This window comes from Pongo abelii, chromosome 20 (assembly GCF_028885655.2).
Source record: "Pongo abelii isolate AG06213 chromosome 20, NHGRI_mPonAbe1-v2.0_pri, whole genome shotgun sequence".
Classification (NCBI taxonomy): Eukaryota; Metazoa; Chordata; class Mammalia; order Primates; family Hominidae; genus Pongo; species Pongo abelii.
This window is the reverse complement of record NC_072005.2, coordinates 51,066,919-51,079,233: the sequence shown is the minus strand read 5'-3', so window position 1 is coordinate 51,079,233 and position 12,315 is coordinate 51,066,919. Positions and strand designations below refer to the sequence as shown.

At 50.2% G+C, this 12,315-nt stretch overlaps 1 protein-coding gene across 1 annotated transcript in view; it reads right to left on the bottom strand.

The window, feature by feature from the left end:
- RELB (RELB proto-oncogene, NF-kB subunit) overlaps positions 1-12,315 on the bottom strand; it is a 38,057-nt gene that overhangs the window by 5,409 nt on the left and 20,333 nt on the right. The window contains exons 5-8 of the mRNA XM_024236947.3: positions 9,365-9,456; positions 9,048-9,179; positions 5,797-5,901; positions 321-536 (exon numbers count right to left, since the gene is read on the bottom strand). Of these exons, the coding sequence (XP_024092715.1) occupies positions 321-536; positions 5,797-5,901; positions 9,048-9,179; positions 9,365-9,456 (545 nt within the window). The remainder of the gene's footprint in view (positions 1-320; positions 537-5,796; positions 5,902-9,047; positions 9,180-9,364; positions 9,457-12,315) is intronic.

Sequence of the window (12,315 nt, the reverse complement as noted above, 5' to 3'; positions counted from 1 at the left end):
GGGCTGTGTTGGTCACTGCTGGGTCTCTAGCAATACCGAGCACAGGCCCCGGCATGTGCAGTATGCTGAGGGGAGGAAAGATTAAATACTCTCCAAATGTCACAGGACAGCTACTGTTATTTCCATTTTGTGCAGAAGAATGAGGCTCAGAGAGGCCAAGGTCACACAACCAGTAAGCAGCAGAGCCAGGATCTGAACACTGTCTTTGTAGCTCTGAGCCTGCATTCTAGTTCTGCCTCTTTCCCATCCCCACTGGGGTCTCCCCAAGGCCGAAGACCTAGTCTCCGAGATGGTGGGTCACCCTGGGTTGCCGTAGTTACCATGGTCGCGAGGCAGGTACGTGAAAGGCAATGGCTCGCTGCAGACCCCATCGGTGAGCCGCTGCAGGAAGACGTTGACTGTCACGGGCTCAGCAATCTCCAGGTCTTCGTAGGGCGGCGTCTTGAACACAATGGCAATCTGGCGGTGCACGTCGGCCTGGGAGAAGTCAGCCCGACCTTCCCAGGAGGCCCTGCTGAACACCACTGATATGTCCTCTGGCAGGAAACGGGGGACATCAGCTAAGCCAGGACATCTGGGCCACTGTGCTCCCAACTTGCCCAGCCTCCCCCAAAATCAAGACTAATATTCCTCTTTTTTTTTTGAGAGTCTTGCTCTGTTGCCCAGCCTGGAGTGCAATGGCGTGATCTCAGCTCACTGCAACCTCTGCCTCCCAGGTTCAAGCGATTCTCCTGCCTCAGCTTCCTGAGTAGCTGGGATTACAGGCACCCGCCACCACGTCTGGCTAATTATTTGTTTTTTTGGTTTTTTTTTGAGACGGAGTCTCGCTCTGTCGCCCAGGCTGCAGTGCAGTGGTGCGATCTCGGCTCACTGCAGGTTCCGCCTCCCAGGTTCACCCCATTCTCCTGCCTCAGCCTCCCGAGTAGCTGGGACTACAGGCGCCTGCCACCACGCCCGGCTAATTTTTTGTATTTTTAGTAGAGACGGGGTTTCACCATGTTAGCCAGGATGGTCTCGATCTCCTGACCTTGTGATCTGCCTGCCTTGGCCTCCCAAAGTGCTGGGCTTACAGGCGTGAGCCACTGTGCCCAGCTAATTTTTTGTATTTTTAGTAGAGACGGGGTTTCACCATGTTGGCCAGGCTGGTTTAGAACTCCTGACCTCAGGTGATCCGGCTGGTTTAGAACTCCTGACCTCAGGTGATCCGTCCACCTCGGCCGCCCAAAGTGCTGGGATTACAGGCATGAGCCACTGCGCCCAGCCTTGTTTTTTTTGTTTTTTGTTTTTTGTTTTTTGGAGACAGGGTATCACTCTGTTACCCAGGCTGGAGTGCAATGCCATGATCTTGGCTCACTGCAACCTCTGCCTCTGGGCCTTAAGATCTTCCTACCTCAGCCTCCCAAGTAGCTAGGATTACAGGCATGCACCACCACACCCGGCTGATTTTTTTGTATTTTTTGTAGAGAAGCGGTTTCGCCGTGTTGCCCAGGCTGGTCTCAAAGTCCTGGATACAAGCAATCCTCCCACTTTGGCCTCCCAAAATGCTGGGATAACAGGCATGAGCCACCGTGCCCGGCCTCTAATATTCCTAAAAATAAAACTAATCACCAGGCACAGTGGCTCATGCCTGTAATCCCAGCGTTTTGGAAGGCTGAGGTGGGTGGATCACTTGAGGTCAGGAGTTTGAGACTAGCCTGACCAACATGGTGAAACCCCATCTCTACTAAGAATACAAAATTAGGCCAGGCATGGTGGCTCACACCTGTAATCCCAGCACTTTGGGAGGCCGAGGAGGGTGGATCACCTGAGGTCAGGAGTTAAAGGCCAGGCTGACCAACATGGTGAAACCCCGTGTCTACTAAAAATACAAAAATTAGCCTGGCGTGGTGGTGTGTGCCTGTAATACCAGCTACTCAGGAGGCTGAGGCAGGAGAATCACTTGAACCCGGGAGGCAGAGGTTTCAGTGAACCGAGATCATGCCACTGCACTCCAGCCTGGGTGACAGAGTGCGACTCTGTCTAAAAAAAAAAAAAAAAAAAAAAAATTAGCGGGGTGTGGTAGCACACACCTGTATTCCCAGCTGCTTGGGAGGCTAAGGCAGGAGAATCGCTTGAACCAAGGAGGGAGAGGTTGCAGTGAGCCGAGATTGTGCCATTGCACTCCAGCCTGGGCCACAAGAGCAAAACTCTGTCTCAAAAAAAACCAAAAAACAAAAAATGAATCATAGTGGCAGCTAACTTTCTATTGAGCACCTATTATGTGCCAGTCACTAAGTGTTTTATGTATATATGTGTATGTATGTGTGTGTGTGTATATATATGTTTTTTTTTTTTTTTTTTTTTGAGACGGAGTCTCGCTCTGTTGCCCAGGCTGGAGTGCAGTGGTGCAATCTCGGCTCACTACAAACTCCGCCTCCTGGGTTCACACCATTCTCCTGCCTCAGCCTCCTAAGTAGCTGGGATTACAGGCATATGCCACCACGCCCGGCTAATTTTATTTTTGTTTTTTTTTTTTTGTTTGTGTGTTTTTGAGACGGAGTCTCACTCTGTCTCCAGGCTGGAGTGCAGTGGCATGATCTCGGCTCACTGCAACCTCCAACTCCCTGGTTCAAGTAATTCTCTTGCCTCAGTCTCCCGAGTAGCTGGGATTATAGGCATGTGCAACCACGCCCAGCTAATGTTTGTATTTTTAATAGAGACGGGGTTTCACTGCGTTGGCCAGGATGGTCTCGATCTCCTGACCTCGTGATCTGCCCGCCTCGGCCTCCCAAAATGCTGGGATTACAGGTGTAAGCCACCGAACCTGGCCTTGTTTTATGTATTTTTATATATATTATCTCATTTAATCCTTATAACAATTTAAGAGGTAGGTAGAATTAACATCCCCCTTGCCGGGCATGGTGGCTCATGCCTGTAATCCCAGCACTTTGGGAGGCCCAGGCAGGCAGATCACGAGGTCAGGAGATCGAGACCACCCTGGCTAATATGGTGAAACCCCATCTCTACTAAAAATACAAAAAAATTAGCCGGGCATGGTGGCAGGCGCCTGTAGTCCCAGCTACTCAGGAGGCTGAGGCAGGAGAATGGCGTGAACCTGGGAGGTGGAGCTTGCAGTGAGCCGAGATCGCGCCACTGCACTCCAGCCTGGGGGACAGAGCGAGACTCTGTCTCAAAAAACAAACAAACAAACAAACAAACAAAAGAATTAATATCCCCCTCACGTCCAGGGATCCTCAAGATCACCCTCAGGTGGTTCAGTAAGAGGACTCACAGGACAGCATACAGTCATACTCACAGCTATGATCTGTTATGGCAAAAGGATACCAGGCACAGTCAGCAGGGAAAAAAGGTGCCTGGCCAGGCGTAGTGGCCCACACCTGCAATCCCAGCCCTTTGGGAGGCTGAGGCTGGCAGATCACTTGAGGCCAGGAGTTCAAGACCAGACTGGCCAACACAGCAAGACCTTGTCTCTACAAGAAAATGAAAAAATTAGCCAGGCATGGTGGCACACGCCTGTGGTCCCAGCTATTTGGGAGACAGAGTGAGAGCCTGGTTTTAAAAAAAAAAAAAAAAAAAGGAAACTGAGGCTTGAAAGTGTTGAGACATCACACAACTGGTAGCGGAAGAGTCAGGATTCATGATGCTACTCTGCCTGCTATTTATTTTTCTTGTCTTATTGCATTGCCTGTCATCACAGTAACTCCATGTACTGAGGCTTTATATGTGTCAGATACATATAGATTGCCTCTAAGTCACACAACAACTCTATGAAGAAGGTACTACTAGGTACCTTATTATATAAAGAAGAAAATGAAGGCACAGAGAGGTGAAGTCACTTGTCCAAGGTCACACAGCCAGCAAGTGTTAGAGCCAAGGTGGGAACCCAGGAAGGCTAGAACTCTTCACTACCAACTCTGTTATAACTTGGGGAAGTTACTAGATATCTCTGGAACCAGTTTCTTCACTTTATTTTGTTCTATTTTGAGACAGAGTCTCGCTCTATTGCCCAGGCTGCAGTGCAGTGGCACCATCATAGCTCACTGTAACCTCCAACTCCTGCACTTAAGCAATCCTCCTACCTCAGCCTCCCAAGTAGCTGGGACTACAAGCACATGCCCCAACATGCCTGGCTACTTTATTTTATTTTTTGAGACAGAGTCTCACTGTGTTGCCCAGGCTGGAGGGCAATGGCATGATCTCGGCTCACTGCAACCTCTGCCTCCCAGGTTCAAGTGATTCTCGTGCCTCAGCCTCCCAAGTAGCTGGAATTACAGGTGTGCGCCACCACACCCAGCTAATTTTTGTATTTTTAGTAGAGACAGGGTTTCACCATGTTGGCCATGCTGGTTTTAAACTCCTGACCATAAGTGATCCGCCCACCTTGGCCTCCCAAAGTATTGGGATTACAGATGTGAGCCACCACGCCCAGCCTAATGCCTAGCTATTTTTTAATTAAAAAGAATTTTTTTTTGTAGAGATGGGGGCTTGCTATGTTGCCCAGACTGGACTCAAACTCCTGGGCTCAAGTGATCCTCCCACCTCAGCCTCCCAAAGTGCTAGGATTACAGGCATGAGCCACCGGCCCAGCTGGTTTGTTTTTGGTTTTGATTTTTTGAGACAGGGTCTGTCTCTGTCGCCCTGGCTGGAGAGCAGTGGTGCAATCTTGGCTCACTGCAGCCTCTGCCTCCCGGGCTCAAGTGATCCTCCCACCTCAGCCTCCCAAGTAACTGGGACTACAGGTGCACATTACCACACCTGCTAAATTTTTTATTTTTTGTAGAGACAGGGTTTCACTATGTTGCCCAGGCTGGTCTCAAACTCCTGAGTTCAAGTGATCTGCCCTCCTCAGCCTCCAAAAGTGTGCTAGGATTACAGGTAAGAGCTGCTGTGCCCAGCTGTCTGTTTTCTTTTCTTTCTTTCTTTCTTTTTTTTTTTTTTTTTTGAGACAGAGCTTTGCTCTGTGGCCCAGGCTGGAGTGCAGAGGTGTGATCTCGGCTCACTAAAACCTCTGCCTCCCAGGTTCAAGCAATTCTCCTGCCTCAGCCTCCCCAGTAGCTGGGATTACAGGTGTGTGCCACCACACCCAGCTCATTTTTGTGTTTTTTAGTAGAGGTGGGGTTTCACCATGTTGGCCAGGCTGGTGTCAAACTCCTGACCTCAGGTGATCTGCCCACCTTTGCCTCTCAAAGTGCTGGGATTGCAGGCATGAGCCACTGCGCCCAGACCTCATTTTTGTATTTTTAGTAGATATGGGTTTTCACCATGTTGCCCAGGCTGGTCTCGAACTCCTGAGCTCAAGTGATCCACCCGCCTCAGCCTCCCAAATTCCTGGGATTACAGGCTTGAGCCATGGTGACCAGCTGTGTTTTTTTTAAAAGCCTGTTTGAGGAAGGGCCATTTGAACAGAGGTGAAGTGGAGTTGCTTCTCCTGTCCTCTGTTTGCTTTACCCATAGCGCTTATCAGAACCAACATAAACCGTTCATTTATGCAATTCCACCCTTAACATCAGAGTCCTCAGGACATGTCATGAGCTCTGTAATGGCACTGCCTAGCACTCAGCATTCGTCACTACAGACGAGCCTCCATTGTCCTACACAGACGGGTGAGCAGGCGACTCAGGGAGTGAATGAACCCATCAGCTGTGTCTGACTGCAAAGACAGCGTTCTGGACCCTTGCACTCTGGTGCCCTGGTTAACCAGCTCTTTCTTATCCTTTCATCCTCCCGGGCTCCCTGGCTACCCCTCCAAGTTGCCAGACCCCACTCTGCCCAAGCTTGCTGCCCCAGGCCCCTCACCTTTCTGCACCTTGTCGCAGAGCAAGTAGAGCTCCTCGCCACCCGTGCACGGCCCGCTTTCCTTGTTAATTCGGCAAATCCGCAGCTCTGACGTGTTTGTGGATTCTGGGAAGGAGCGAGAGGAAGAAGTGTATAAAAAAAAAATCCCAAGAATTCAGTCACCAAACCCTTACTGGGCACCCACTGGGTGCCATCCCCGGGGCCCTGGAGAGGTGGGGAATTGAAAAGGCAGGGCATCTGATCCTCATGGAACCCATAGTCCAGGTGGAGAAAGAAGTCACTCGGACAAGAGGGGTTAATGGACAATCGCCAGCCCTCAAGCTGAGGTCCGGTGAGTGTCTGTCCAAAACGAAGATCTTTTGCCAGGCATGGTGGCTCACGCCTGTAATTCCAGCTCTTTGGGAGGCCGAGGCAGGTGGATCACTTGAGGTCAGGAGTTTAAGACCAGCCTGGCCAACATGGTGAAACCCTGACTCTACTAAAAATACAAAAATTAGCTGGGTGTGGTCCCAGTTACTCAGGAGGCTGAGGCAGAAGAATCGCTTGAACCCAGGAGGCGGGGGTTGCAGGGAGCTGAGATTGCACCACTGCACTCCATCGTGAGTGACATAGGAAGACTCCGTCTCAAAACAAAAAACAAACAAACAAAAAAACAAAACAAAAGAAGATCCTTTGCTAGGCAAGGTAGCTCACACCTGTAATCCCAGCACTTTCAGGGGCCCAGCCAGGAAGATCACGCGAGGCCAGAAGTTCAAGACCAGCCTGGGCAACATAGCAGACCCCATCTCTCTCAAAAAAGAAAAAAAAAATTAGCCAGGCATGATGGCTCACGCACTTGAGGGGCTGAGGAGGGAGGATCGTTTGAGCCCAGGAGTTCCGGACCAGCCTGGGTAACATGGTGAGACTCTAGCTCTACAAAAAGTTTTAAAAATAAAACTTAGCCAGGTGTGGTGGCACATGCCTGTAGTCTCAGCTACTTGTGAGGCTGAACTGGGAGGATCACTTGAGCCCAGGAGTTCAGGCTGCAGTAAGCAATGACTGCACCACTGCATGACTGCCTAGGCAACAGAGTGAGACCCTATCTCTAAAAAAAACCAATAAAAATAATTTTAAAAAAATGTTTAAGGGAGACCCTCAGACCTCAGGGAGAGTTGATGGGGTCCCAGGTGAGAGAAGGTTCCTTGAGGAGAGTTTGATAGACTGTAATCTTGTAGTGGACACCTGTTGTTTTCCCCATCTAGTAGTCCTGGCCCCTCTACTTTTAACAACCTCCAATTTTCCCTCAAGGGACCACCCCTCATCTCAGTAACTGGGATTGGGCAGGGCTGAGCCCACTTCCTAGCTCAGCAGTAATTGATCACGTGCCCCCGACCTGGCCAATCAGAGCAGTGCATCCCTCTAGCCAAAGCTGATTGGTCAAAAAGGAGCAAATGACCAAAACCAGGCCAATGAGAGATAGACCTGAGACTTTAAGCAAAGCTATTAGGTAAGAGAAGCTAAAAGCAGCTTTGGGAGTCGGGTAGGGGTGCCAGGCAGGTAGGATATAAGCATGGATTCTAACATGGAGGAAGAACAGCTGAGAGACAGAAAGAGACAGATCTCTAATGACATCACTGAGGTCCTGGATGCAGCCAGACCTGAAGCACTATGCTACATCGGCATTTTTCTCGTTAATAGAACAAATAGAACAACTTATTCTCTTTTTTCCCCCTTAAGACTATTTAAGTAAGGATTCTTTTTTTTTTTTTTTTTTTGAGAAGGAGTCTCGCTCTGTTGCCCAGGCTGGAGTGCAGTGGCGTGATCTCGGCTCACTGCAAGCTCTGCCTCCAGGGTTCACGCCATTCTCCTGCCTCAGCCTCCCGAGTAGCTGGGACTACAGGCGCCCGCCACGATGCCCGGCTAATTTTTTTTTTTGGATTTTTAGTAGAGACGGGGTTTCGCCACGTTAGCCAGGATGGTCTGGATCTCCTGACCTCGTGATCCACCCGCCTCGGCCTCCCAAAATGCTGGGATTACAGGCGTGAGCCACCGCGCCCGGCTAAGTTGGGAGTCTATCACTTGCATCCATAAATGCCCTGACTGAATTAATATCCCATTTTGATGCTTACAGCAGTCACTATGGGTTGGCTAAAACCTACCAGTTATTCCCAGTCCCCTCTTCTATGCCTGTACCCCTCTATAGAGGTTGAAAAATCTAAGCACTTGCTTTCCCAGACCACCCTGCAACTAGGAGTGGCCATGAGACCAAGCTCTGGCCACTGAGAAATAAGCAGAAATCTACCAGGGTGATTCTGTGGAATACAATGCACTCTGTCAGAAAGGGAGATTGATTATTACTTATACTGCCTCTTCCCTTGGGCTGCCTGGTATAGTTGTACAGATTGTTCATTCTACAACACCAGAAGACCCCATTTTGGGTTTTTTTTTTTTTTTCTTGTTTTTTGAGATGGAGTCCCTCTCTATTGCCCAGGCTGGAGTGCAGTGGTGCAATCTCAGCTCACTGCAACCTCCGCCTCCCAGGTAGCTGGGATTACAGCCGTGTGCCACCATGCCCAGCTAATTTTTGCATTTTTAGTAGAGACAGGATTTCACCACTTGCTCTGTTGCCCAGGCTGGACTGCAGTGGCACGATCACAGCTCACTGCAGCCTCAACCTCCTGGGCTCAAGCAATCTTCCCACCTCAGCCTCCAAAGTAGCTGGGACTACAGGTGCATGTCACCATGCCCAACTAATTTTTTTTTTCAAGATGCAATCTCACTCTGTTGCGCAGGCTGGAGCGCAGTGACGCGATCTCGGCTCACTGCAACCTCCGCCTCCTGGGTTCAAGCAATTCTTCTGCCCCAGCCTCCTGAGTAGCTGGGATTATAGTTGCCTGCCACTGCGCCCAGCTAATTTTTGTATTTTTAGTAGAGACAAGGTTTTGACATGTTGGCCAGGCTGGTCTCAAACTCCTGACTTCTCAGGTGACCTGCCCGCCTTGGCCTCCCAAAGTGCTGGGATTACCGGCATGAGCCACCGTGCCTGGCCACCCAGCTAATTTTTAAATTTTTTATAGAGACAGGGTTTTGCCAAGTTGCCCAGGCTGGTCTTGAACTCCTGGGCTCAAGCAATCCTCCCACCTCGACTTCCCAAAGTGTCGGGATTACAGGCGTGAGCCACAGTGCCTGAGCCATTCATGCCTCTGTAAGCGGGACATTCTGACACCTGTAGCCAAGGGCAATCCTAATGGCCCACAGCACTGTCAACTCACTCTTGTCGTAGACGGGCTCGGAAAGCACAGGATCCATCCGGCGCATCTGTCCCTGCTGGTCCCGATAGGAGGCCTGGAAGCAGATCCTCACGACATTCATGTCCACTTCCTGATGGTTCTTCAGGGACCCAGCTGTCGAGGGAGATATGGGGAGGCTGAGGGTGGGAAGTGGAGACCCTCTCTGGGGTACAGGGGAATGGGGAAGGGATGGGGCTGGAGGAGACGGTGGGGCCTGGAGTGGTGAGGGGACCAGGGTGAGCACAGAAGGCAAGGGGTTTGGGAGGACGGGATGGTCAGGTCAGGCAGGGGGTGCTCACCATTGTAGGGGTCAATGCCCAGTTGAATCTTCCGCTCAATGGCAGCCTCAATCTCCTTCTTCCTCACACACTGGATGCCCAGATTGTTAAAACTGAGGGGGTGATGGGGGAGGGAGAGGAGTGCTCGTGAGCAGGCAAGTGTGGCCCTAACCCGCAGGAGGGCTCTGGCAGATGCTGCTGTGGGGCTCAGGCTCTCAGGGGCTGACATCCCAGGCCCAGGGGTCCCAGCATTAGAAACGGTCTGGGGTTTAAACCTCTCAGAAGGCCAGCTCGGTGGCTCACACCTGTAATCCCAGCACTTTGGGAGGCCGAGGCAGGAGGATCACTTGAGGTCAGTAGTTCAAGACCAGCATGGCCAACATGGTGAAACCCTGTCTCTACTAAAAATACAAAAATTAGCGGGCATAGTGCATGCCTGTAATCCCAGCTACTCGGGAGGCTGAGGCAAAAGAATCACTTGAACCCGGGTGGCACAGGTTGCAGTGAGCCCAGATCGCACCACTGCCCTCCAGTCTGGGCAACAGAGTTAGACTCCATCTCAAACAATAAAAAATAAATAAAATAAACCTTTCGGCCAGACGCAGTGGCTCACATCTGTAGAATCCCAGCACTTTGGGAGGCCAAGGTGGGCAGATCACGTGGTCAAGAGATTGACATCATCCTGGCCAGCATGGTGAAACCCTGTCTCTACTAAAAATACAAAAATTAGCTGGGTGTGGTGGTGCACACCTGTAATCCCAGCTACTCAGGAGGCTGAGGCAGGAGAATTGCTTGAGCCTGGGAGGTGGAGGTTGCAGTGAGCTGAGATCATGCCACTGCACTCCAGCCTGGCAACAGAGCAAGAATCTGTCTCAAAAAATAAAAATAAGCATGTCAAGGATTCTTGAGAAGATCCGGAACATGTCTTATCTTTACCATGTGAGAACACTGGTCAACTTCATCTTTAATAAGAAAACTTCAGGCCGGGCGAGGTGGCTCACACCTGTAATCCCATCACTTTGGGAGGCCGACACGGGCGGATCACAAGCTCAGGAGATCGAGACCAACCAGGCTAACACAGTGAAACCCCGTCTCTACTAAAAATACAAAAAAAGTAGTGGGGCATGGTGGCGGGCGCCTGTAGTCCTAGCTACTCGGGAGGCTGAGGCAGGAGAATGGTGTGAACCTGGGAGGTGGAGCTTGCAGTGAGCCGAGATCACGCCACTGCACTCCAGCCTGGGCGACAAAGCGAGACTCTGTCTCAAAATAAATAAATAAATAAATAAATAGAATAAGAAAACTTCAGGGCCGGGTGCGGTGGCTCACGCCTGTAATCCCAGCACTTTGGGAGGCCAAGGCGGGCGGATCACAAGGTTAGAATTTTGAGATCAGCCTGACCAACGTGGTGAAACCCTGTCTCTACTAAAAATACAAAAATTAGCCGGGTGTGGTGGCTGGCGCCTGTAATCCCAGCTACTTGGGAGGCTGAGGCAGGAGAATCGCTTGAACCCAGGAGGCAGAGATTGTAGTGAGCCGAGATCACGCCATTGCACTCCAGCCTGGGTGACAGAGTGAGACTCGGTCTCAAAAAAAAAAAAGAGGCTGGGTACAGTGGCTCACGCCTGTAATCCCAGCACTTTGGGAGGCCAGGCGAGCGGATCACGAGGTCAGGAGATGGTGACCATCCTGGCTAACATGGTGAAACCCCATCTGTACTAAAAATACAAAAAAAAAATAGCCGGGCGTGGTGGCGGGCGCCTGTAGTCCCAGCTACTTGCAAGGCTGAGGCAGGAGAATCACTTGAACCCAGGAGGCAGAGCTTGCAGTGAGCCGAGATCGCGCCACTGCATTCCAGCCTGGGCGACAGAGCAAGACTCTGAAAGAAAGAAAAAAAGAAGGAAGGAAGGAAGGAAAGAAAACTGCAAATTAAACACCAATAAAGATGCCTTTGTTTTGGGGCACTCATCAAAATGGCAAAAATCAAAATGTTTCATAATACCCGGTGCTGGTGAGGTTGTGGAGAATCAGGTGCTCTCACCCATTACTGATGGGTCTGTAAATTGCATAACATGGCAGTATTCATTCATTCCACAAATATTTCCTGAGCACCTATTATGTGCCAGTTACTGTGCCGGATACTCAGAATACAGCAGGGAAGGTAAGAGACAAGATCTCTGCTCTCGGAACTTACATTTTCACTAAGTTTAAAAATTACTAAAATTAAATTTTCTGGACCTGAGTGTGAGCAATACTCAGCCCTACCTCTGAAGTGCGTGCTGCCTTTAGGGCTCTCCCCAAAGTCAGTGTAACACAGTGAAGTGTGTCACTACCTGTCTCTTTGCACGATGAAAAAATGCTCAAAGTTTTAGATGTACCCACTGTATGTTGTGTAAGCATTTGTGGACATATGCAAAATAAAAGTTATACAGTGCTTCTGTTTTAAAAAGAAAGAAAAGGCCAGCACGGTGGCTCATGCCTGTAATCCCAGCACTTTGGGAGGCCGAGCTGGGAGCATCACCTAAGGTCAGCAGTTCAAGACCAGCCTGGCCAACATGGTGAAACCCTGTTTCTACTAACAATCCAAAAAATTAGCTGGGCATAGTGTCGCGTGCCTATAATCTCAGCTACTCAGGAGTCTGGGGCAGGAGAATCACTTGAATCCGGGAGGCGGAGGTTGGAGTGAGCTGAGATCGTGCCATTGCACTCCAGCTTGGGCAACAAGAGCAAAACTCCGTCCCCCACCAAAAAAAAAAAAGATAAATTGTAAAGTAAGAGAAAGAACAGACCTTGCAGTGAAGTCAGGTCTGCAGTCAAATCCCAACTCTGTCATCAATTAGCTGTGTTCCTTACCCTCTCTGAGCCTCAGTTTCTTCCTCTACAAAATAGGGATAAAATGTATGTGAATATGTGTGCGGCAAGGCTCCAGGCCTAGGTGAGGCCCTCTACTGTCCCCAGGCCTGTTTCCCACCTAG